This window comes from Opisthocomus hoazin, chromosome 10 (genome assembly GCF_030867145.1).
Source record: "Opisthocomus hoazin isolate bOpiHoa1 chromosome 10, bOpiHoa1.hap1, whole genome shotgun sequence".
In the NCBI taxonomy this organism is placed as follows: domain Eukaryota; kingdom Metazoa; phylum Chordata; class Aves; order Opisthocomiformes; family Opisthocomidae; genus Opisthocomus; species Opisthocomus hoazin.
The window spans coordinates 32,703,581-32,728,895 of NC_134423.1; the positions used below are offsets into that span (position 1 = coordinate 32,703,581).

The 25,315-nt window shown below is 67.3% G+C and overlaps 1 protein-coding gene across 1 annotated transcript; it reads right to left on the minus strand.

The window, feature by feature from the left end:
* Window positions 1-287: 287 nt before the first annotated feature.
* On the minus strand, window positions 288-7,949 carry AP3S2 (adaptor related protein complex 3 subunit sigma 2). The gene is made up of 6 exons (XM_075432059.1): window positions 7,639-7,949; window positions 7,261-7,352; window positions 7,059-7,170; window positions 5,541-5,612; window positions 1,433-1,540; window positions 288-1,008 (listed from the first exon to the last, which is right to left on the minus strand). The coding sequence occupies exons 1-6, from the start codon at window positions 7,705-7,707 to the stop codon at window positions 880-882; spliced, it is 582 nt and encodes a 193-aa protein (XP_075288174.1). The 5' UTR covers window positions 7,708-7,949; the 3' UTR covers window positions 288-879.
* Window positions 7,950-25,315: the final 17,366 nt, after the last annotated feature.

Genomic DNA, 25,315 nt, shown 5'->3' on the forward strand with positions numbered 1-25,315 from the left:
GGGATGCTCTGCGGCGCGCGAGGCAGGGGAGCTGGGGGAGGGCAGCGGGCGCTGGTGGGGCGCGGGCTGGAGACCCTGGGCAGGGGACGCTGCTGCCACAGCCCGAGCGGGGCCATCGCGCTCCCCGCTGCTGCTCCAGGGAGCGGGGCAGAGCGCAGAGACCCTGCCCGCAGCCCCCGGCGCTGCAGTCGCCCCACGAGAGCTGCGCAGAGAGCCCCGGCCCCCAGAGCCCCCTCCCCACGCTCCCCCCGGGCCCGGGCCCGCAGCACCGACGGCAGACGCAGACACAGGTTCGCAGGGAGGTTTATTGGGACACGGGGACATGGCACGGGAGGCCCCAGCCCAGCCCCGAGCCCGCCGCCAGCCCGGCAGAGCAGCAGGCAGCTCCCGTCACCCCACGGCCGGGGTACCACAGCCCGCACCAGCTCCGACGAGGGACCCCGACCCCGGCCTGGGGTGCGGACCCATGGAGCAGGACCGGGCGGGCACGGGGGTACCGGGCAGGGGAGGATGGAGGAGATGACAGCCTGTGGCTACAGGTGCCTTTTACAGCTGGGAATCCCAGGCAGCGCTGGGAGAGGCAGGACGGGGCTCTCCCCCCATGCAGGGAGAGGGGCTCTGCACCCACAGGGAGGGAGGGGACGAAAGGCCACCCTTGGTGGGAGACCAGAGAGCAGAGCTGAGCCCAGGCCCACGGCGACAGGCAGGCGGGAGCAGCACCGCATTCTTACCGAGCCCCTGCCCGCTGCCAGCCAGCACTGGCACCAGCAGCGTGCCGGGCCCACCATGTGCCGCGCGGGCAGAGACGCAGAGCGGGCACGGGGAGCCCAGCGGAGCCCGGCTCCTCCCCCCGCGCCCGTGCCCCCCGCCGCAGGACCCTCACATGAACTGCGACAGGTTGGGCACTTTGATGTTGATGTCCCCGATGTTGATGTTGCGAGGGATCTCCGGCAGGTTGATGTTCTTCACAGCCGAGACCGCGCGGGAAGGAGCGGCCGAGAGGCCTCCCTGCGACCGGAGGGACCCGTGACCACCGGCCCCTCGCCCCCCGCAGCCCCGGGCCCGGCCGCGTCCCCCCGCACGCCCGCCCCGCTGACGGACCCGCTCCTGTTCGCGGCGCGCGCTCCCCTGCAGCTGGAGCACAGCTGCATCCTCCCACCGACAGCGCACAGAGGGGCAATAAACTGCTCGCTGCCTCGGGGTTATTGACCTTGATGGGAACGGCCATTTCCACGCTGGGGCTGCTCCCGGCGCTCACCACGGCACGGAGCCCAGCTCGGGGGGACGCCCGCAGCCCCCTCCTCGAGGACCCCAGCAGGCAGCGACCGGGGACGCTGGGGATACCCCACACTGCCAGCTCCAGGCCCCGCAGGCTGCGTCCCCTCGGAGCCCACCGGCCTCCCACGGGGAGAGCCGCAGCATCGCCACCCACCTCGGCCTTCTCCAGCTTGCTCTGGGCCTCCACCTGCGCCACGATCTCGTTCATGTTGGTCTCCAGCACCATGCCACCTATCACCACCTCCTGCAAGATGTGGTGAACCTGCGAGGGGAGGGAAGCGGCGGCTGAGAGCCCAGCCCAGCTCACAGCACCCACAGGCTGGTGTGGAAGCAGACTGGGGCTGGCGTTTCCCCAAGAGACGCAAACCCACCCCGTCCTCCCCTCAGCCAACTCAGCCCCCGCAGCCCAGCGAGCGAGAGGGCACAGGGGGAGTCCGGCAGCCCCAGCCTGCGCCTCTGGTCTGGGGGACGCCAACCACAGGGGTCCGAGCAAGCGTTGCCCACTGGGCCATGGCACAGGGCAGCCCTGGAGAGGCCAGGTCCAACCCGGGCTGTGCCACCCCCGACAGCTCAGCTGAAGTTTGTCCTCTCCCTGGGCCGGGAGCCAGGTCTCGCTCGGGCACCCTGCCTGGAAAGCGTGCTGGGGAGGAGCCCCCGGCCTCCCGGAGCCGCCGGCCGGGACGCTTCTTCCCAGGAGCAGCTGCTGCTACCCAGAAGGCCAGGCCAGAGCCCGACTTCTCTGCTTTCTCTTGGGGGAGACGGGACTGAGACACGCGCGCACCTAAAGCACACAACTGCTCAGCGAGTCTGCTCGCCTCCCCGGGGCGCAGCAGGTCCCAGCTGACCCCGGGACGTCTCGAGCTGCTCCCTCCTGCCAGCGCCGTGGCCAGCACCGGCCATACCCGCAGCACCAAGGGCCCGTTGTGAGGGTGACGGAGCCCTGGCCCAGGCTGCCCAGGGAGGCTGTGGAGTCTCCTTCTCTGGAGATATTCCAGCCCCGCCTGGCCGCGGTGCTGTGCAGCCTGCTCTGGGTGACCCTGCTTGGGCAGGGGGCTGGGCTGGGTGACCCCAGAGGGCCCTGCCAACCCCTGCCATGCTGGGATTCTGGGATTCTGTGAAACGTGAACAGCCCCAGGGCCGAGCTGGGCCGTGCCGCGTGCAGCGCACCTTCAGCTCCTGTGCCCCGCACGTTCCAGCCTTCCCTGCTGCATCAGCAGCTCCCAACAATCACCCAGCACCGATAATGAATTTATGGATCTCTGGTTACTTCCATGAAAAGGGCTCTTACTGGAAGATGGTTAAGTTGCCACATCGTTTTATGGCTTCATGAGGGGAGGCCGCAGTCGTAAACACTGCGTGGCAAACCCTGACGGGGCAATGCCGTGCAGAACCAAGCACGCTCAATCACCTGCCAGCAAGGGGGAACCAGCTCCGCGCCAACGGCGAGGCCGGTGCCCCCTGCCAGGGCTCCCGGCGGGGCCCGTCCTGCTCCGGCAGCACAGCAGCAGCGAGGGGTGCGGGGCCAGCACCGCACCGTCCAGCCACGGGCGCCACAGCCCGGGACGCCCGCAGCACTGAAACCGCCGTCCCGCAGCACGGCCTCAGCCCAGCCCCGGCGAAGCGAGCAGCTCCCCGCGACAGGAGAGCATCTGGGCTGCAGGAAACGTTGTTCCTTCAAGATTTGGCTGCAGCCCTAGTTGGACCAAAACCAACAGGGCAGAAATCCCAAGCGAGTTTTGTTTTCCAAACCGAAACACAGCGCTTCCTGAGCAAACGGTGCCCTCTCCGGGACCTCGCAGCTGCTTACCGAAACTCACGTTCTCCTCCAAGGTACAAAGCACAAGCAGGGGCTGGGCAAAAGCCCCAACGGCTTCGCAGCTCCAGCCTCCCCCTGCGAAAGCGGGATCCCCGCAGCTCTGAGGCTGCTGCTCCCGAAGCTGACAGCCTAAGAGCACTGGTGTCAGTGGTGCCCAAGAGCCACAGACCCGACGGCCCCATCCAGCTGCCTGCTGCACGAGCAGGGACCCGCAACCCGCAGCAGCTCTCACTTCACGGCCCCCGTGCTGCACACGCGGTGTAAGGTGTGTCTTAAGGGAATAACAGGAAATCACAGGACACAGACAAAGCTGCAGCCAAATCCCAGCCAGAACCCGCTGGGCTGGGGACGTTCACAGCCCAAGCCTCTCCTCGACACAGCAGCGCTGTCCCGTTGGCGCTGGCCTCGTTTCTCCGGCTCTGCTCGGGAGAAAGCAGAGAAGTTGGGCTCTGGCCTGGCCTTCTGGGTAGCAGCAGCTGCTCCTGGGAAGAAGCATCCTGGCCGGTGGCTCCCGGAGGCCGGGGGCTCTGCTGCCCCGGGGGCTCCTCCCCAGCACGCTTTCCAGGCAGGGTGCCCGAGCGAGACCTGGCTCCTGGCCCAGGGAGAGGACAAACTTCAGCTGAGCTGTCGGGGGTGGCACAGCCCGGGTCGGACCTGGCCTCTCCAGGGCTGCCCTGTGCCATGGCCCAGTGGGCAATGCTTGCAGGCTGGTGTGGAAGCAGACTGGGGCTTGCTCGGACCCCTCTGCCGGGGCAGGGGGCAGCCCCAGGCGCTGCATGGCCCTTACAAACCGACGTCCCGGGGGCAGGGCTCGCGGGAGCACCGCGGCCGCAGGGCCCTGCCCGGGCACCGAGCCCCAGGGAGCAGCAGGACGCGCCCCGACCCTGCCCGTCGGCAGCCGAGCCCTCGGAAGCACGGGCACCCAACACCAACGCACCTGAGAAGCAAACACCTGCCAAATATAGAAAGGGAGATAAGAGGGCCAACTGATAGCGGCGAAGGACTAAAGTCAAGGCTGGGACGCGGCGGGAGCACGGGATGGGAAGTAAGCAAGAGCGGCAGGAGAGCCGTGGGATGACCGAGCCCGGGGCCCCACTATCAGAAACCTTCCCGACTCCGGTCTCCTTTGAACCCCGCGCTTGGCAGGAGCGTTCAGAGGAAGGGCAATCTGTGCTACGGCTGGAAAACAGACACGCAACAGGGCAACCCCTTCTGCCTGTGGGCTGCGGACTGCGTGTAAAGCTGCCGGGTCTCGGTCACGCCGCAAAATCAGCAACTGCGAGCGCATCCTCCCCCAGACATGGCCAGAGGCGATCTGGGTGGCTGCCATCACTGCTCCTGCAGGTACTCCTCCTTCCTGCTGCCTTCCTCCTTCCTCTCCTTTTGTTTGCTTTGATAAGAAGCTTTTGCTGACAAGATAACTGACCTTGTAACATTCCTGAAAGTTTACAGCCAGGCAAGTTGTGAAATCAAAGTCTTACTTCACGGGTCGCTAGTACACCAGGCTGATCCAGACTGCCTTCTAAGAAGGTCTGCTAGCTCCCTTTCTCTGCCAGAGTTTCCAAGTTGGAATTGCCAACAGCAAGGGAATTTTTTACAGCCTTACTGATTTTTTTCCACTTCTCTCTTTTGTTGACATGTTTTGTCATGAACAAAGCAAGAAAACCTTATCAACAGCAACACAAGTCCAGCACGCAGCAGCTACGTCGCTGCTCTCTGCAAGCGCAGTCCCAGCTATCTTCAGCCCCATCTACCAGAAGATCAAAGAGGACAGGTTTCCGCCCAGAAACTCTGTCCAGCTAAAGAGGAAGCATTAAAGCCTGGCTCAGACGAAAGTTTACCAAACATTTGGTATTCCCAGCACTCCCATTGTTCCTTCCCCTTCTTCTTCCTGCAGCTCTAGTAAAATGTTAACAAGAGTCCCAGCGGGTCCCACAGCGAGGAGAGGCAGAACGCCCCTGCACAACGCCAGAGCCTGCCCAGCTCCACCGCCGCGGGCCCCGGAGCAAAGCCTCAGCGCGGATCCCTGTCACTCGGCCGCAGCCACCCTGCACCGGGGGCAATCCCCGGGACAGCCCGCGCGACCCCCACGGCTGGGCCGCAGCGGAGGGCAGCCCTGCTGCAGCAGCGCAACGGGGCGAGCGCCGGCTTACCCACGGAGGACTCGGAACAGAGCCCAGCAGCTCGGATCGCCTGCCGGAAGGACACGATGTGGGCACCTTACGAAGACCCCAGGCTGACAACTTCCCCACCCAGGATTTCAATCTCTCCCCAGAAAGGGAGCCCAGCGTGCCAACGGCCTGTGCTGAAGGCTCCAGAGCTCAGGGCTGGGCCAGCTCCTGCCCACAGGAGCACTGGCTCTGGGGCGAGCAGGGCTGCGGGGCAGGCAGGCGCCGGGGGGAACGACGGCGATGGCCCGGAGGAGCACACACAGCCTACAACCCACCTTGTCCATGTGGAAGATGAGGTCCAGCTCACAGACGTTCTCAAAGCACTTGTCCAGCGTCTCCACAAACACCTGAGGTGGAAGGAAGGGAAGGTCAGCACAGAAACCCACCGCACGACGCTTCCCGCACACAGCCCAGCGCCTGCGGGCGAAAAAGCCGCAGCCCCGACCAGAAACTCCTGGTGCCCCAGGGCGTCACCCTGAGCGGGGACAAAACCCCCTCCACCACCCGGTCTGCCTTCAACGGCCGGAGCGCTCCTGTTCCCAGGGCAAACACGGGCAGGCTCTGCTCGGGGGCTGCCCGGGACCCCCAGCACTGCAACAGCAGCGTGGGGCCGGGGGATTGCCACGCAGGCACCGGTGCCAGCCCTCACTACACCGCAGGGACCGGACAGAGACGCTCAGACCCGCGCCAGGAGGGAGCTGGTCTTGGCACAGGGCCGCAGCCGGCGTGAGGGCCTGGCCCTGGCTGGGCTGGCGAGGAGGGGAGGGCACGGTGTGCCCGACCCGGGCAGCCTGAGGCTCCTGCCCCGGCCACGGTCCCTCACTGCTGCCTGCAGGCACTACCGCTGCTGCCCGCACGCCCCGAACCTGCCTCGAGGGGCCCGGCACGAGGTCACGGGCACCAACGCACGGGACTCGGCTGTTCCGGGCGACACAGCCCAGGCGTCGATGTCCCGACCTGCTGCAGCGCTGGGACAACGGTCCCTCAGCAAAGGTCCCGTCACGAGTCCGTGCAGAGTCAGAACACAATTTTAAAATCACACTCGTAGCTTTGGGCCCCTCACTGCAAGAAGGGCATCGAGGGGCTGGAGCGTGTCCAGAGACGAGCAAGGAAGCTGGTGAAGGGTCTGGAGCACAAGTCCTGCGAGGAGCGGCTGGGGGAGCTGGGGCTGTTTAGCCTGGAGGAAGGGAGGCCGAGGGGAGACCTTAGTGCTCTCGCCAGCTCCCTGACAGGAGGGGTAGTGAGGTGGGGGTCAGTCTCTTCTCCCAGGTAACAAGTGATAGGATGAGAGGAAACGGCCTCCAGTGGCACCAGGGAGGTTTAGATTGGATACTGGGAAGAATTTCTTCACCGAAGGGGTTGTCAGGCACTGGAGGAAGCTGCCCAGGGCAGCGGTGGAGTCGCCGTCCCTGGAGGTGTTGAGCAGCCGCGCAGACGTGGTGCTCAGGGACGAGGTTTAGTGGTGGGCTTGGCAGCGCCAGGTGAGCAGCTCGACTCGATCTGAAGGGTCTTTGCCAACGCAAACCATTCTGTGCTTCTGTTTTTCAAAGAAATTCGTTCGGATTGGTTTCCCCTGCTGCTTCCAGGCGGAGGAGCCGTGCATCAGCGGACAGGCGTGCAGCAACCCCCCCTCACCGCAGCCCCCCAGCAGCTCAGCTGCCGGCACAGCCACACCACGGGCACCCGAAAGCTGTCGGGGCCGGCCAGGGCACGGGCTGCGCCTTGGGGAGAGCGCCCGGAGCCCAGCCGCGCGGCCGCCCGCGGGCAGCCATCCTCCCCGCAGAGACACCGACCTGGATGAGGTCCAGGATGCCCAGCTCGCTCTCCGAGGAGTCCACGCAGAAGACGAAGTACAGCGTGGCGTAGTGCCGGTAGATCAGCTTGTAGTCCGAGCCGCCGAAGAGGCTGCAGCGACACGGGGAGAGGTGAGGGGCTTCAGGAGGGGAGGCAGCGGGGGGCACGGCCCGCGCGCGCCCCTCGCCGAGGATGGGTTACCTGCTGCCCTCCAAGAAGTTGCAGATGTGGTCGTCCCGCTTCAGCACCAGGTGGAAAACCTCGCGGATGATCTGCTGCTGGGCCTCCTCCGCCTGCCGGGAGCCAGGGCCAGCGCCCGTGGCTGCGCGGCCGGGACCCCGCGGCCCCCCGCTCCCCCGGGGGCCGGCTCACGGCCGAGGGGCTGCGCCCAGCTCCCCCCGGCCCCGAGGGACCGCCGCGGGGGCACGGACAGGCGGGGAGGGGGGGTCCCCAGCCCCCCCCAGAACCACAACGATCCCCCCACCCCCACCGTGGGGCCGAGCCCCCTCAGCCCCCCCCAGCGATCCCCCCACCCCCACCCCGGGGCCGAGCCCCCCAGCCCCAGCCCCGGCCCCGCACCAGGTGCTGGTAGAAGCGGACAAGCCGCGGCTTCCCGTGGTTGTTGAACACCAGGATGGCGTTGATCATCCCGGCGGCGGGCCGGGCCGGGCCGGGCCGGGCGCAGAGCCGGGCCGCAGCCTCCCCGCAGGAAGCCCCTGGCCCGCCGGGGACCGGGGGAAGGGGGCACGCTCAGGGCCGCTCCTCGGGCCGTGCCCGGGCGGGGAGGCCGCAGCCGCTCTCCCGCTACTAAGGCCGGAGGAGCGCCGGGGCCCGGCTGCCGGACCGGGGCCTGCTCCGGCCCTCCCCGGGACGGCGGCACCACCGACCCCGCGCCGCCAGGGGGCGCACCGGCTCCGGGGCGACGGGAGCCGCGCGGGGCCACGCCGCGGCGGAGAGAGGGCGAGCGGGGGGGGAGCGGGGCGGGGCGCCGCGGCGGGCCACGCCCCCTCTTAAAGCGCCAGCGCCCCCGCCTGCCCGGCGGGCTGGTGGGCGGGGTCACCGACGGGGTCAGAGGTCACCGGCGGGGCCTAGCTCACCCCAGGGAGCCTGCGGGCCCCCGAGAAGGCGCCCGGGCGTTGGCTGCGGGGTGGCTCGGTCCGGGGACGGAGCCGCGGCGCTGCGCCGGGAGCTCTCTGGGGACGGGGGCACCCGGCAGCGGGCGGCGCGGGCAGGCGGGGCGCGGGGCGAAGCCCGCAGCGTGACGGCGTTCCGAGTGGCCGCGGACGTCGAGGGCCGCGAGGGAAGGAGCGAGGCACCGCGCAGAGGTACCATGGGGGGCAGGGCGGGGGGATGCGCGGGGCCGCAGAGAGGCCCTCGGGGCAGGGCGTCCCGGCGAGGTGGAGGCTCAGCCGTGTGACCACGTGCGCGGCGGGAGGAGGGGCACGGGGCGAGACGGGGGAGCCGGGGAAGGCACCGAGGGGCGGCGGGCTCGGAGCCGGGCGGTGGAGGGGCACCCGGGGACGGCGCGGCGGGAGGGCGGGGTGGGGGCCCTTCCCCGGCGCCCGCGGGCCGTGGTCCCGGCCACGGGAAGCGGCAGACGAGGCCCCGCGCGGCCTGGCCCCGCCACAGCCTCCGCTGGGGGACAGCGATTGGCTGGGCTTCACCTCGGCCACCCCTGATTGGCCGAGACCTCCACGGCCACCTGGCGCGCCTCGACTACAAGAGGCTGTGGGCACACCTGGCCCGGCGTGCTGATTGGCTGAGGCTGCCACAGCCTGGTATCTCCTCATGCTGATTGGCTGAGGTGACTGCAGCTTCAGGTCTCCCTGGCCTGATTGGCTGAGGCTGCCACGGGGCTGCTCCCTGATAGGTGGGTGGGCGGGGGCTGCTCCCCGCCATCCACCCGGCCATGGCGGTGGCGCCTGCTGGGCCTGGTCCCGCCGTGGGTCCTTGGAGCCCTGACCGCGGGTCCTTGGGGCCCTGACTGGGTCCTTGGGGCCCTGACCGTGGGTCCTTGGGCCCAGACCGGATCCTTGGGGCCCTGACCATGGGTCCTTGAGCCCTGACCGGATCCTTGGGGCCCTGACCGCGGGTCCCTGGCTCCCTGACCGGGTCCTTGGGCCCTGGGTGCGCTGTGGGCGCGCGCGGGGGGCCGGGGCGTCCACGGGAATCTGGCAGAGCGCATCTCCTCCAGCCCCGTTTCCGACCCGTCCGTCCGTGCCGATGTCTGCGCGGGCAGACGCAGCGGCTGCGGAGCTCGCGGGGCGAGGCAGGGCTGCGGGCGCGAGGAGAGACGCGCCGGGTCTGGCGTTGGTCCCTGGCGTGCTCGGCGCCGGGCCGCTCGACGGCAGCACGGGCGCGGTGGGCGTTGCTGGCCGTCCCTCCAACGGGCGCAGCGGGTGCAGGAAGCCGTAGGCGCGGGCGCTGACCGCTTACAGGGATCGGCGAGATCGATTTTCACCCCAAAACACAACCCCCCCCCCCCGGAAACGAGGAGTTTCTGCCTGGCAGACACAGGTGGGCGTTTTTAGGGAGACTCTTTGCTGCGCTCAGCCCCTGCAGCTCCACCCGCGTCCATGGGGATGAGGGCCTCTGCCTCCCGACGCGCCAGCCCGGTCCCGGCTGCCCATGCGTGCACCTTCTTCACGGGGAGGAGACCCTCATCTTCCTCGCGACACGTCCCCCGGCCGCAGCGGTCACCAACCACCCCTGTGCCACGCCATCACCAACCACCTCCACTGCCACGCCGTCACCAACCACCCCCCGTGCCACACCATCACCAACCACCCCCCGTGCCACGCCATCACCAACCACCTCCACTGCCACGCCGTCACCAACCACCCCCTGTGCCACACCATCACCAACCACCCCCCGTGCCACGCCATCACCAACCACCTCCACTGCCACGCCGTCACCAACCACCCCCCGTGCCATGCTGCCACCAACCACCTCCAGTGCCACGCTGTCACCAACCACCCCCCGTGCCACGCCATCACCAACCACTTCCAGTGCCACGCTGTCACCAACCACCCCCCGTGCCACGCCATCACCAACCACCTCCACTGCCACGCTGTCACCAACCACCCCCCGTGCCACGCCATCACCAGCCACCTCCACTGCCACGCCGTCACCAACCACCCCCTGTGCCACGCCATCACCAACCACCCCCCGTGCCATGCTGCCACCAACCACCTCCAGTGCCACGCTGTCGCCAACCTCCCCCCATGCCACGCCATCACCAACCACTTCCAGTGCCACACCATCACCAACCACCCCCCGTGCCACACCATCACCAACCACCTCCAGTGCCACGCCGTCACCAACCACCCTCTTGTGCCACACCGTCACCAACCACCCTCTGTACCACGCCGTCACCAACCACCCCCCGTGCCACGCCATCACCAACCACCTCCAGTGCCACGCTGTCACCAACCTCCCCTCGTGCCACACCATCACCAACCACCCCCCGTGCCACACCATCACCAACCACCCCCCGTGCCACGCCATCACCAACCACCCCCCGTGCCACGCCGCGCCACGGCCCCCTCGGGGAGCTGCCACCTTCTGCCGCCACGGCCCCAACCTCGGCCCCCGCGGGAGGGGTGAGCAGCAGCCAGACCCTCGGATCCCCGCATCATCCCGACTCTCTTTCTGGGGGGCTCGGGGGCCTCGCCGGCAGCAGGCGTCCCGTAACCCCTGCGCGTTTTCCGACGATCGTCCCCACGCGCCCACCGCCACCCCTTCCCACCCGGGAGAAGGAGGAGAGCGATGCCCGGCAGCCGAGCGGGAAAACGGGGTCCCGTCGTCACCCATCGCGACGGACACGGGGCAGCGCGTAGCCCCCCTCCGCGGGGTGATGAGCCCCCTCCCCAAAACTCGGAGATCGTCATCCCTGGGGTGAAATAACCCCGGGGTTGGGGGTCTTGGGTGGTCACCGCGGAGGAGGAAACGCCGTGCGGGGTCGGTGCGGGCGCGGGGTCGGGGGTCGACCCCGCGCCCGCACCGTCCCCGCAAGGCGTGGGGAGGGGGTGGCCGCCCCCCCCCCCCCGCCCCCCGTTACCATCAGACGAGCCGCGCCCCGCAGCTTTGTTCCCCGCAACCGGTACCGAGAGCAGCCCCGGCTGCGGGGAGCGAGCGGGCTGGGGGCGGGGAGGGGGTGCGGGGTGCGGGGGGGGGGTGGCGGTGCTCGGGGAAACTTGGGTGTGAGGAAGGGGGGGGGGGGCCGGCCGCGGGGAGATAAAGGGCGGGCGAGTTAGGAGGAGCCGCTTTGCATCCCTTCACGTCAGCCCTGCCTCATTCCCTCCTTCTTCCTTCCTGCGCACCCAGCGCCGGGCCCGCAGCGCACGGTGAGTCCCCGCCGCCGGGCTGCGGGGCAGGGGGGGGGGGCGGAATCACGCACACGGGGTCGCACCGCAGCCGGGGCCGCCGAGGGATCGCCCCTTCCACCCCTCCCGGAGTGATGGCGGCGGGAGGGACGGGGATGGGGGGGTTTTAGGGGGGGGGGGGGGGGGGGGGTCGGCCGCCCCGCGAGTTTCTCCCCCCCCCCCCCGGCCACTCGCAAACTTTCTGCGCGGGGACGGTGGAAGTTGCGGGGTCGTTACCTGTTGAGGGAGGGGGGGCACCCCCAGGCCGGGCTCGGGGGTGGGGTCGGGGTTGCCCCAACCCGGTGCCCCTCGCCCCCCCCCACCCCCCCGCGGCCGGGGGACCCCGGCCGCGGGGGGGTGGGGGGGCGAGGGGCACCGGGGGTGAAACCCGGGCTGGGGGGGGGGGGTGTTTGGGGACGGTTTGCAGGCTGTGGGGATCGGCCCGGTGGGGGCTGCCCCGGCGAGCCCCCCCCTACCCACGGGGGGAGCGGGTGGGTGACTCTGCGGGGTCCGGGCTGCCCCGTCCCGCACCCAGCGGGTCTGCGATCCGTCGCGGAGGCACCCCCGCATGTCCCCGTGTCGGGGCCCCCCCCCCCGCCACGATGGGTCTGGGGGCACCGCCGGGCCGGGGGCTGCTTTGTCCTCTGCTCCCTGCCAGGGACAGCGGCTGGCGCGGGCTCCCTGCGTGTGCACCCCTCCGATAGCTCCCAACAGGATGCCGTGGGTAAATTAGTTATAATTAATTAATTAGTCAATCATTAGTAGTTTCTTTGTAAGCAGCCTGTGTGGGCAGAGGAGGGGGAGCGATGGCAGTGGAAGGCGGCATCCCAGAGCCTGACCTCCCGCCGCGTCCGGACCCGGCTCCCGCGCCCCACGCCGCGCTCCCGGCCTCGGCCCGTGGCCACCGCCTCGTGCCGCCGATTTCGACCGTCCTCGCCAAGCCGTGGTGCCACGGTCCCAGCAAACACCGTTCCCATCTGGGCTGTGCGGCTCTGGGCCGGCCGCCGCGTCTCGGCACGGAGGGAGACCCTGACCCACGGCTTTCCCGGAGGCTCCCGGGGCGTTGCGGCAGGGGCTCTGCTCCCGGCATCCCCGTGGAGCCCCTGGGGCGGCCGAGGGCTGGCAGTGGGCTGGGGAGCCCTGGCAAGCGCCTTCGGTGCCCGGTGCCCTGCGCCCGCCCTGGGTGCAGCCGTGGGTGCTGGCGTCCTCGGCCGGAGCCAGCACGGGCAGGGCCCCAGCCACGACATGGCGGGACCGGGCTGCTCTGCAGCGAGCGGGCTGCCGCGAGGGCCCTGCGACGTGGGAAATGAGCTCACAGCGACCTGAGCTCTGCTCCGCGCCGAGAGCCGTGCCCGACCGCCACGCGGGAGGCGGCTCGGAGGGTCGGATGCGGGCACCGGCGGTGGAGCGAGCGGGAGCATCTGCCGCCGTGCCCAAGCAGCGTCGCGCCCCTTGTTCCCCTCGACGCTGGCGGGGTTTGGTTCCGTCTCGGAGAGAGCGGGTTCAGCTGGTTTTATTGGGCCACAATGCCAGAAAGGTTTCCATTTATGAGCTCATTTAGGAAACACAACGTAGGGAAGGAGGAGCGCAAACACCCTCCTGCTCTGCCGCGCAGCTGGAAGTGTTGAGGAGCAGGCAAGGCGCTGGTTTTGTACCGCAAAGAAAGTGCCAGCAGAAAACCCCAGGAGTAGGAGTGTTGCCTGCACTCCTGGCCTTCATTTTACGTTGATTCCAGGCCCCGGTTCCGCATCTGCTTGGGCGCAGGCTCCTCGCTGCCGGCTGCGGGGCCAGGGGCGAGCCGAGCGCTGTGCCCGGCGGGCGGCAGCGGGGTCCCCGCCGGTGCGACTGCCGCGGCTGCCCCTTCCCTCGGCCGCCCGCGCGGGTGCTGGTCAGCCTTGGCCCGTTGTGTCTCCTCCTGCGGACCGGCGAGCACGGGCAGGCAGAGCCGGACCCCCAGCCTCTGCCACAGAGCCCACCCTGCCCGCCGCGGGTGCCCGGCGCCCAGGGCAGCGCGTGAGACGTCCCCGATGGCTGCGCGGGGTGTGCTGGCCGTGGGACGGCGCGGGCCGGGCTGCAGAGCGTGGCTGGGTGGCCGAGATGTGCCGGGAGCACCGTGGCCCCATCATTTATGGCTGCCCGCGGCCAGTCACGGTCCCCGCTGAGCGCCCTGCGCCTTCCCGCAGGGCTTGGCCGCGGGCGTGGAGGACCGTGACCCCTCGAGGAGTGTTGTCCCTTCGTGCCGCTGTCCCACTTTCCCTCCTCCAGCCCGCGCGCAGCTCTCCCTCCCTCGGTCCTGCTCGCACAGGGCAGCGCGTGGCGGTGGCACCCGTGTGGCGGTGGCACCCGCGCCGGGGGCCGGACCCGGCTCAGCCCACCCGCCTTTGGGCACAGCTCTCCCTGGCCACCAGCTGCTGTCACAGGCGTGGCGGAGCGGAGGGCGACGCGCGGAGTCGGGGGGCTCTGGCTGCAGGGAGCGGGGGAGGTTTTCTGTGTTTGGAGAACTGGGAGGCTGCCCCTCTGCTCTGCCCCGGAGTCGAGGAGCAGCGGGGTCCTCTCCTGCGGAGAGAGCGAGCACGGGGTGCTGCTTCTGTCCCAAACTTTAAATTCGGGGGCAGGGGAAGCAGGGTTTCGAATAGCCCGACGGTGGTCTTTACTCTCCGGTGTCCATCCGTCACCGCAGTGACAGTGAAGTATTTCTAATGAAAATAAATAGAAACAACATGTAAGCGTCCTGCCTAGAAATCTCTCTGTAAAGCTTGTGGCTTCCGCGATGCCCTCGTGCGATTGCCGTCCTCCCGCTTCTCTGAACATTCCTACGCTGTTCTCCGCAAAGGGTCGCAGGGTTTTTGGTAAAGGAGAAGTGATCGCGAGGGGAAGGCTGCTTGGTTTTTAGATGCCAGGTCTCCTGGACGGCTGTGAACGTTCCCAAGTGGGAAGTAAAGCCTCATCTCCCACCCTTCCTTCCGTCCTTCCTTCCTTCCTTGCTTCCTTCCATGCTTCCTTCCTTCCTTCCTTCCGTGGTTCTCAGGCCACCTCTAGTCTCACAGCAGAGAAAATGAGGGAGAAAGGCAGTGTCTGGATCGCTCCTTTGTGTAGGGCAAGGTAAGACTTGTAGCAAGTTGGTTTAAACTTCACAGGACATGGTCCTGAGATAGAAAAGAGATAACAGGGGATAGCCCCGAGGGCAGGGGCAGGGTGCTGAAGCAGAACCAGGAGTGTCCTGCAGCCCTGGGGCCTCTCCGGGCGTCTCCAGGGGCATCAGAGCCGGACAACTGCGGGGCCGGGAGGAGCAGAAGCGCCGGGGTTTCGCTCCCAGCCACGCGTGGCTCGGCAGCGCACAGCTCGCGTGGGAAGGGGAGAGCGGGAAATGGGTGACAGCCTGGTGTACCCCCAGAAGCGGTGCTTGCTTTCCAGGGGTGGCTCAGAGCAGGGAAGGGGCGGCGTGGCGTGGAGCACGGTGACGGTGACATTCCCTGCGGGTAGCTGAGTCGTAACCTACAAAGGAGGAAAACTTGCAACTGTTCTGCACGGAGAAGGTTAAAAATTAACTGAATCAACCACGAGTCGGACCTGAGCGTCGCTGCCCGCAGCTCGGGTGGAGGGCTTTGGGATGCAGCTGCCACGGGAAGTGTGGAGGACAGGGAGCTGCTCCCCGGATAACGCCGGAGGCCGATGCCCCGGGGAACGCCGCGGGGTTTTCGGGCAGAGGGGGTCGCAGCGCGAGCGGTGGGGAAGCGTGCTGGAGCGCGTCCGGAGACGAGCAGCGGAGACAGTGAAGGGTCTGGAGCACAAGTCCTGCGAGGAGCGGCTGCGGGAGCTGGGGCTGGAGGAGGTGAGGCCGAGGGGAGACCTTAGTGCTCTCTGCAGCTCCCTGACAGGAGGGGGTCGCGAGGGGGGGTCGGTCTCTTCTCCCGGGTCACAAGTGACAGGACGAGAGGAAACGGCCTCCAGTGGCACCAGGGCGGTTTAGTTTGAATATTGGGAAAAATTTCTTCAGCGAAGGGGTTGTGCAGCCCAGGGCAGCGGTGGAGTCGCCGTCCCTGGAGGCGTTGAGCAGCCGCGCAGACGTGGTGCTCGGGGACGAGGTTCAGTGGTGGGCTTGGCAGCGCCAGGGGAGCAGCTGGACCTGATCTGAAGGGTCTTTGCCAACGCAAACCATTCTGTGCTTCTCTGAGGGGTCTGGCAAACCCACCCCGGAGGTGGGGGCGGTTTGGGGGCCCCGGTAGCGAGAATCCTTCCAATGCGCTGGGGGTGTAACGCGTGGGCTGTGAAAAACGCGGGTGAGGACAGACGAGCGAGCCGGCGAGTTCCGGTGGAGAGTTTAATAACAGGAGTGCTCAGGGCTCCGGGAGAGCAGCAGCCGCAGACGGTGGGTGGTGGAGCAGGTCCGGTCTGCGCGGCCGGAGCAGGAGCCCGGTCTGAGCCGGGGCGGCCGCGGAGGAGCTGCGGGCGCTGGCATGAGGCTGGGCGTTTGGCACACATCAGGGACCCCGGCGGGTTGAGGACCCCCAGCCGAGGCTGAGGGTGCAGGCGGAGGGTGGGGAGGGCTGGGGGTGCCTGCCCGGGGGAGCGGGGGGCAGCGCCAAAGCCCACCCTCAGAGCAGGGGGCTGCAGGGGGCCGGGAGCCCGTTACTGATGCCAAGCACACGGCGCAGCTCTGGCCCCAAAATGGCCAAGGAACGGCGCTGCCCAGCAGCCCCCCGCTGCCCTCTGCGTGTGCCGTGTCCGCGCCGGTGCTTGCACCTCGGAAGCGCCCACGGGCCGGGCCTTGGCGGTGCGGGCGCTGCCGCGGTGCCCAGTGCATCCGTCCGTGCCCGGTGCACCCGTGCCCGGCCGGCGCGGGGCCCGGAGGCTTCGGCTCTGCAGCCAGACAAGCAGCTTCCAGCGCGGGCGTGTTCTGAGTGGACGCGGTGAGGCAGGGTGATGGAGACGAGTAAACTTCGCTAAAATCTGAACTCTGTTCTTCATCCGTTGCCCCCCGGTCTTCAGCGCGTTCTGCGGGGCCCCGTGCCCTGGCGAGCAGCGCGCTTCCCTCTTGCACGCGAAGTCGGGAGTATCCACAGAGCAGCCAGCGGACGGCACAAAGGGGTTTTGACGAAGGAGGACACATCAGTCAGTCCTTTAAAGGCTCTGTCTCAGCGCGGCAGTTTGGGGAAGAATGTGTTTTAGCTAGGAAACAGCGCATGGACGTGTGCATTGTTTTACTTCCACGCCTTGTGCGTGTGAAGCCGTGTTTCTGCGTCGGCACTGGGCACCCAGCTGCGCTTTGCCGGGCGGTGTGGGAGCCGCTGTCGTTAAAAAGGGGAATTTTGTGGGGCTTGCAAGCTGAGGCCACAAACGGTGCAGAAAATCAGATCGTTAGGGCTTGCTGCTCGCCGTCCGTCTGAAGCCTTCAGCGTCCTGCGCGGCGAGGTGCTGCCGTGCCCGGCACCGTGGCAGGGCTGCGTTTGTTCCCAGGCGTGGCCGGGACCGGCCGGCAGCTCCCCGGGCGGGGGGAGAGCCCGGCTTCGCCCCCGGCAGACATGGAGCCCACGTCTGTGGCGGTGGGCGACCCGGCGAGGGAGAGGAGGGGGAGGAAGGATGGGCAGAGCTGCGGGAGGAAGAGCGCTCGCTGGCTGCCTCTAAATTTATCTTTCCTGTTTCTCGGCAGCAGCATTGTCTCGTGTCCCTGCTCCGTGGAGCGGGGTCACTTCTCCCCTCCCTGCCCTTTCTCCTGACATCTCGTTGCTCCTCTGTGTTATCCAGCTTTTAACGAGCTCTCTGTCCCGTCCCTGCTTTTTCTTTCACATTTGTAATTCTTTAGGCGCTCCCCGGCTGGTTTTCCCTTCCTTCACCCCCAGTCTGTTCTCACAGCTCTGTGCCGAGGCTGCTGTCTCGGGGGCCAGGGCGGGCAGGGCTCCAGAGCAGCCCCCGGCCGGGGGTGGTAGGCTCTGTGTCGGGGGGGTCTCGGTGCCCGTGGGCTCAGCACGGCCAGGGCTGGAAGTACAGGCGCGAGCTGGAGGGCGGCGTTGGGAGGTTTTCCCGTGGGGAGGCCTCGGTTGACGTGAAATACGCCGTTCGCTCCCAGGGACGGGCGGTGGGTGCAGCCCCCCGACCTGCCGCCACTTCAGCCCCTTCTCTCCCCCCGTGCTGAGCTGCTGTCTCGCACCACACCTTGCCGGCACGCTGGCATCACACCCTCATCCCAGCTCGTACGCCGCTCCCGACGCGGACCCCGGCTCCGGGTTCAGTGCTCAGGACAGTCCGAGCGGAGAGTCTGGCCATGCCGCGCGTGCCGGCGCGGAGCCGGTGAGGCGGCAGGGAGGTGCCTGCCACGGGCAGCCCAGCCCTGCGCGTCCTGCGCGTCCTCCCGGCCCTTGCCAGGGCGACGCTGAGCCTGCCCGGGTGGAGCAGAGACGTCCAGGGCTGGCCCGGCCGGCGGCTGCGCTGGGGAGCGTTGCTGCTGTCGTGAGGATGGGTGTTCCAGGGAGATGGCTCCCGTTCCCAGCCAGCACCCGCACCGCGGGCACTGTGGGACTCCCCTTCCTCGCAGAGGACTGCCCGCTCTCAGTGCGGACCCCTCAGCCGGCCAAATCGGGGCACCATGAAATCTGAACTTTAGTACCTCCATGCTCTGAGCCAGCTGCAAGCTCTTTTTTACTTCTGAGCCATCTGAGAGTTACCGTTTTCTGGCACCGATCGACCTGCTCCTTCCCTCACCCCCCGACGCTGCTCCTGCCATCTCGGTGCGTGTTCTTCACGGCTGCTTTGTGCTCCCTGTGCGAGGGGCTCAGCCCTCGCTCGCGTCCCCGTGGCTGCTGTGGGCAGACCGGCTCCCGGCCGGCGTCGGGCTGCAGACGCGGGGCCTGGCTTTGCGGGCACAGGTGCCCTCCGGGGAAAAGCGACTTGCTGGAAGCCAGAGCTGTAGGGAGAACTGAGAGAGCCTTTTCAGCTGGTGGTGCCAAGCCCCGTTGCTGCCTTCCCTCTCGTCCTTCCCCGTTTCACGCCCTGGCTGTTCAGCACGAGCTTGCGAAGCCGGTTGGGGTAATTGCAGAACTCGTCTGGAGAGAGCAAGCCTTGATTTACGGGGGGTTGAGTGGCTTGGTTTCATTTTATGATTATCAACAAGGGACACATATAAGCAAATTATTTCAACAGCTGAATATTCTGTATATTTATAGGACTTTCTTGCTGTAAGAAGAAAGAGTGCAAAATACAGCAATTATGCAGACTGTGATGAAAACGGGGACTGGGGTGGTTCAAGCAGACCCGAGTGCGAGCCGGCGCTTGGTGCTGCCAAAGCAGAGGCAAAACTGTAGACAAACCAGCCTTGCAGGTACATTATAAAACATTTATTAAGATGAGTAAAAAGTACAGACATCCCCACCCCCCTCAGTCGTGGCCAGCAGTTTGTCCCTTTCCCATTAATTCTGACGACAAGCGCGTCGTGCCGGCCGGGTGCTTCCCGCCCCGGTGCCCACGGAGCTCCTGCCCAGGTTCCGGGAGCGGAACGGCTGCCAGCGGCAGGGCCCGGGGCATCGCGCGGGGCGAGCTCCAGGCTGCGAGGCTGCGTCAGCACCCGACGGTCCGGCCGGCGCGACGCACTCCGGACAGCGGTGCCAAACTCTGTCCTCCGAACCCAGCTTCAAAAAAAATAAAATGTGCAGCTCGTGTAAAATTTCATCCTCCGCTCAGAGCCGGAGTGCTGGATGCACCCTCATGACGTGACAGCCTGCACGAAATCGTGAGTGCAGTGAGCAGAAATTTCTTTTTAACTCGGCCATGTGAACCCTGCAGAAGCGCGCAGTTAACGCAGCGTTCCCCCGGGCCGGGGAGAGCCCCTGCTGTCCCCGCGAGAGGAGCAGCCGCGCTCCGCTGGCTGCCGTGGTTTTCGAAGGCGCCTGCCGTGCAGAAAGCCCGGTGCGTTTACGGTGGCACGCCGGTGAATCCCATCGCAGGGGCTGCAGACGCCGTCCCCGGCGAGAACGCGCAGGCGGCTGCACCCGGGGCCGGCTGCTGGCCGCGTCGTGGAGCTCCGGGGAGCAGGGCTGTCGCTGGGCTCCGCTCTGCCCTCTGCTCACGGCTGCTCCAGTCTGACACGTGTCGGGACTCGGATTCCCAACTCTGAATTTCTGCTCCGCTGAAGTCACCGGGAACACGAGGGCCGTCAGCCGCGGAGCCCTCTGTGCGGGGAGCCGGTCCGCAGGGATCGCCCCGGCAGGTCTCACAGACGTGTCTGAAGCGGAAGAACAGGTAGTCAGCTTAAAGAAAAAAAAATCCCCCAACTTCGCTGTCTCATAGACTCTCAAACAGTCTGAAATTACATACGCAGCCTGCACTTTCTGAAGCACCTGCCCCGTAGCTGCCGTACGTTCATTACCCTTCGTTAGGGCAGCCTCAGTGCTCCCGGCTCGAAGAGGCGTTTTCCGTCTCCGTCACTCTGACTTCGCTGGCGTGAATTTTACCCGCCACTGTTTCATTCTTGTCATCTGCGTTAGGCTGGGCTCCATGCTGGAGGATTTTTTCCTTTGGTGACAAAGTTTGTCATTCTGCAGCAGCGTCCTTGGGTCTGCACGGCGCGGAGCGAGGCAGAGCCGGACCGGGTGCTCCGGCGAGGCACCTCAGGGCGGCGCGGGGAGAGCAGCACCCACGGCAGCGGCTCTGGGTCTGTGGGGGCTGCTGGAGAGCGTCGGGACCCTGGGAGCGGACGTGGCTGGCTTTGGGTCATCCCCCGATGACCCCGGGCACCCGCGGCGGGAGCGGTGGGTGCTCACGGCACCGGAGCAGGGCAGGCTGCCCGCGCCAGGGCCTCTTCCGAGGGCGCGGGCAGAGCAGGGAGTGCCCCGGAGCGGGGCAGAGCAGGGAGTGCCCCGGGCAGCGTGGCTGCTCCCCTGCCCCACGAGTCCGACCGCGCTGCGAGAGCCCCAGCAGCAGCAGCCCCGCAGATGCCTGCGGCCGTCGGTCGCCCCGCCGGGCCGGCACTGCTGGGAACACCACATTTCCCACATCTGGCGTCGCACGATCGCTGCCTTGGGTCGGGCCTGAGCGGAGATTTCATAAACTGCCCCGGGCGGGGACCCTGCGCCCGGCACCCCCCGCGCCATCCGTCCTGGGCCACGCTTCCCAGCCGCTCACCCTTCTGACGGCTCAGCTGCTCGGAAGAGGATCTGAGACATTTTCCACGTGGTGGATCTGAAAGTGACGTGGTGTTTGCAGCTGGGCAGTCGGTTTTGCTCCTAAAATGGTGCAATGTGTCCAGTAACGCTGTTATCGGAGAAACGAGAAGTGGGACTTTCCCCGGAGACCCAGGCTGGTGCCTGGCGGGGGTGGGACGGGGTCCAGTGGCTGCGCAGCCCCTGCCCAGCCCCTGTCCCAGTGGAAAGCTCCTGCTCTCCCTCCTGCTTCCACCTGTGGGCTGCAAACAGTGCGCTGGGCGTGTTTGCTGTTTGACATTTCTACCCCCGCTGGTGTCACCTGCGGGTTCTGCAGGGGAGGTTTCCTGTGTTGGAGGCCGACCCTCGAGGCAGCGAGCCGCGAGGGCCTGCGCTCTCCGCTCCGGTTCGGCCGTACTGCGCCTTGCGGGGCTGCCTGGGGATCTGTCCCCTTCCCTTGTCCTTCAGGACAAGGGGCAACGGGCACAAACTGAAGCAGAGGAAGTTCCAGCTGAACCCGAGGAAGAACTTCTTCCCTCTGAGGGTGCCGGAGCCCTGGCCCAGGCTGCCCAGGGAGGCTGTGGAGTCTCCTTCTCTGGAGATATTCCAGCCCCGCCTGGCCGCGGTGCTGTGCCCCCTGCTCTGGGTGACCGTGCTTGGGCAGGGGGTTGGGCTGGGTGACCCACAGAGGTCCCTGCCAACCCCGACCATTCCATGATTCTGTGATTCACAGAGAGCGACGCGCGGTCGTGGTGCGCTCAGGGACGTCCCCAGGGCTGCTGGCTCGCAGGGGCTGGGGCGGCCGGCAGCCGCTTTCTCCAGAGCGGAGCAGCCTGAAGACCTGGTGATGTCCATGGAGGAGACCCGGAGTGAAACGTCAGTAGCAGCGGGCCTCAGCAGTGCTGACGAGCGTTACGTGTGAGAGATGAGCTGGTCGAGTGTTAATGAACACGCTCAGATGAGACCCTCTTGGCTCTGATTATCGCATAACCCAGCCCAGCAGAGGCGATGGCGGGCGCGGTGGGAGACGTGGTGCGAAACAGCCCCGGCTCCCCGGGTGCGTGGTGCCGGCGCCGCTGCCCCGTCCGGTGTGCGTCCTCGTGCTGCGCGGAGCTGAGGCACCGGCAGCGTGGCTGGGCCGATGCCTGGTGGCGGTGGGCTCAGCGTCCCCGCGGGGAGCTCTGGGGCTCTGGGACCCCTCGTCGCCAGCACCCGTTGGCGAAGCACAGGAGAGCTTTGTGTGGCCACACAGGCTCCTGTGCCGGGGCTCCCGTCTGTGCTCGCCGCGGGGCCGTCGGTCGCCCTCGCCCCGCTCAGCAGCGAGAGGGGTGACGCCCGCCCGGGCGCGGGGCTCGGGGAGCGTTTCCCAGCCACTGCTGAGCACGTGGGAAGATGGAGCTTCTCACCACAGCGCGCGCTGCCCGGAGCGCTCCCCTTCGCCCTGGCCTCCAGCTCTGGCTGCAGATTCCTGGCTGCCGTGAGCGGACCCGGGCGGTCCCTGGGTCCCCACCTCTCCGTTCTCACAGCCCGGCGCAGGACGGAGCCCCGGGCGGGAGCAGGCGGCCGGGCCGAAGAGCTGCCATCCTGCGGGCAGCGCGGCCCGTCCGCGGGCAGGCTCCACGCACGGGGAATGTGAAAAATACGCTGAAATTGTGTCCAAAGAGAAGGGCAGCCACGCTCTCAGAAGTGGGACTGTCTCCCTGCTGCGGGTCTCCCTCCTGCTCCCTCGGGGGTGGCACGCATCTCGCGGTGGTGACGTTCGGGTGGTTTTCCCCTTTTCAACCAGCCGGCCGGGTTGTGCACACACGGTGCCCGAGCTCCCGCTTGCGCAGCAGCTCCTCCGGCCTCCGGCCACGTTGTGGCTCTGCTTGGCGGTCGCCGCAGTCCGTGGTTAACCCCCGGCACCGGGGGATGCTGCGCAGGGGCGATGCTGAGCGACGCTGTACGGGCTGCGGTCACCCTCGGCCCCTCCGGCCTCGCCGCCCGCCCGTCTCTGCCATGCCGCCGGCAGCGTGGCCGTCCCAGGGCTGGCCGGCTGCCTCCTGCTCGGCCTCCCTCTGCCCTGGGACCCCGCTGTCCTGGTGGGCTCCATCTTCAGTGTTTTCTCCTGGCTGCATTTTCACTCTCCCTTTGTCCCCCCTGACAAAGCCTCTCTCACAGAGTCACAGAGTCACAGACCCACAGCACGGTGGGGGTTGGCAGGGCCCTCTGTGGGTCACCCAGCCCAACCCCCTGCCCAAGCAGGGTCACCCAGAGCAGGGGGCACAGCACCGCGGCCAGGCGGGGCTGGAATATCTCCAGAGAAGGAGACTCCACAACCTCCCTGGGCAGCCTGGGCCAGGGCTCCGTCACCCTCAGAGGGAAGAAGTTCTTCCTCGGGTTCAGCTGGAGCTTCCTCTGCTCCAGTTTGTGCCCGTTGCCCCTTGTCCTGTCGCTGGGCACCACTGAACAGAGCTTGGCCCTCTCCTTACAGCGGTGTTTGGTTCGTCTTCCCAGGCGAGGGTCTGCCAACGCCCCGACGGTGCCGCACCGAGCGGGACCGTGCTGGGCTTGGCAGAGCCGGGCTGGGAGCCCGCTTTCCCCTGCCGAGGGGTCTGGGGGCTGCGGGGGGCTGCACAGGCACTGGCCCAGCCTTCGCCCCCTGCACCCAGCACCTTGCCCAGAGCTGGGCCCCGGTTCTGCGCCCGCCACAGCCATCCCCTGCCTCTCCCTGCGAGCTCTGGGCTTTGAGCTGAATCCCGGGCACCCGTTGCCGTTGGTGGCTGCTCCGGGTTCCACAGGGCTGCTTTCCCCGGGTGTTTGCTCCTGGCTTTTCCTCGGGGCAGCGCGGTGGCTTTTCACCGGGGGACCCCCTGCCTGCGGACAGCCCTGCCCGAGCCGCGCGGCACGGAGCGGCCGTTGCTGGTTTGTGTGTCTGCGTGCGTGATCGCTGGGAGAGGTGTTTTTAAAAGTAGCTCGACGGCTCTTCCAGGGAGCGAGCAGGGAGCAGATTTATTTTCTGCGATGCTGAGAATTAACTCCCCTTTCTTCCTCTTCCCTCTGCCCCCGCTGGAAAGAGAGAGAATGCAGAAAAGAAGAAAGGATTTACATTGTGGTGGTGATTGGCACGGGCTGTGAATGAGAGGTCATTTCATCTGGCTGTTTCTTTTCAAGCGCCCTTTTTTTCATGCACACTGTATTCAGGCTGGGAGCATTCTTTCTTTTCAAAGCTTCTCTGTCTGTCTCTCTCTTCCCCCTCCTTTATTCTTCATCCCTTTTCTTTACTTTTGCTGTCTTTTCATTCTGTTTTTCTCCACCCCCTTGGGGCTCCATTTTTTCTTTCCTTTTTCCTCTATTCAGTTCCTTTTTTCTCCTCGCATCGTTCTTGAATAGCTCTTCTATTTTCGGAGAGGAAAGGGAGTATGTCGAAGAGAAGTCGTTGCAGTAAGGAGGAACTTGAAAGTCTTTCTTTCCCTGTTTATTTCGCTTAAAAGCAAAAACTGTTTTCCAAGGGAGAGCGAGTTTCTGCGCAGAGCCTTTGAGGCGAGGCTGGGACGGCGCAGGGCTGGCCGGGGTGGGATTGCTCCGGTGGGTCCCACACCGCTGGCAGACGCCCGGAGCCCGCGGGGCACGGGGAGGGCTGCGGCTCGGGCTGCGGCCGCTGTGGTGTGGGCGCTCGCGCCGCAGCGGGACGGGGTGGGGGGACCCAGGCAGGAGCAGCCCCCCTCCCTCGGCTCTGGCCAGGCGCACCCTGGCCTCGGTTCGCCCCGCACCTTCGGACACCCCTTGCTTGTGTTTAATCACTGTTTCTGTCGCTGGTGCTCCTGCGTGAGCGATCGGCAGCATCTGAGGCATGGCGCGACAGCACGCTCTGGGAGCAAGGTCCCGCGAGCTCTCTGCTGCGGCGCGTGTCCCCGCGCGGCGCGGGGAGGAGGGGGCCGTGGTGGTGGACGTGGAGAGGGCACGTCTGCGTCGTTTGGAGGGGGAGCGTTGCGCTCGCACACGTAGCCCATGGGCGAGCGCGGGATGTGCCGGAGCGCGGTGCCGGTACCCGGGACGCGGGGTGGCCGCTGACCGTGGGCGGTTGCTGTGCTCCGGTCTGGTAGACGCAGGGCGTCGGGATGCTGGGGTGCCATGGGCACGGGCCCTTCCACGGCAGAGGAGCAGGAGGGGTCTGCTACGCACCCGTGGGGCCCCGGCAATGCCAGCCGGGTCTGAGGGAGATGTCCTGGCTCAGCGGGACGAGGCTGGGCCCCGAGCTGCGGGTCCCCTGGTGCCGCTCGGTGCCACCGGCAGCTCGCCGTCACAGCGCAGCTCCGCCGCCTGCCTTCGAGAAGGGTGGCCTGGGCAGAAGGGCCAATGAGTCAGGCTTGAAGCTTGAGCAGTTTGGTCTTCTAAAGAAGAAGTGGCCTTGTGCTGGGTAGCAAAGCGACTGGTTCCTCCGGATGGCATCGGGGGGCGATGGGAATCCCCCTCCCCTGGCACTCGCAGCCCGAGCGCTGGTCCGGGCATCGACCGTCGGCAGGGTTTGGGGCGGCTTTGGCTGCGCGGGGAGCCAGGCTCTCGCGATCCCGTGGCAGACGTGGAGTGCTGCTCCAGCGTTCGCTTTGGCTCGGCCGGTCCGTGCAGTTTGCTAAGGAGACTTCGCTGGTGCAGAGAAAGCGCTCGTAGTAATGACCCTGCTCCACTGGGCTCCTCGCCGTGCTGCGAGCCACAGCCCGGGGGTCCCCTGGCAGCGACCCTGAGCTGCCGCGACAGACCCAGGCCTCCCCTGCCCCTTCT

What these genes read in the sequence shown, in the direction of transcription:
- AP3S2 (XM_075432059.1), bottom strand. Translation starts at nt 7,707, where the DNA reads ATGATCAACGCCATCCTGGTGTTCAACAACCACGGGAAGCCGCGGCTT. An exon ending in AACTTCTTGGAGGGCAGCAG is followed by an intron (nt 7,171 to 7,260) that starts GTAACCCATCCT and finishes GTGTCGCTGCAG; the next exon opens with CCTCTTCGGCGGCTCGGACT. An exon ending in TCATCTTCCACATGGACAAG is followed by an intron (nt 1,541 to 5,540) that starts GTGGGTTGTAGG and finishes CTCCCCTCGCAG; the next exon opens with GTTCACCACATCTTGCAGGA.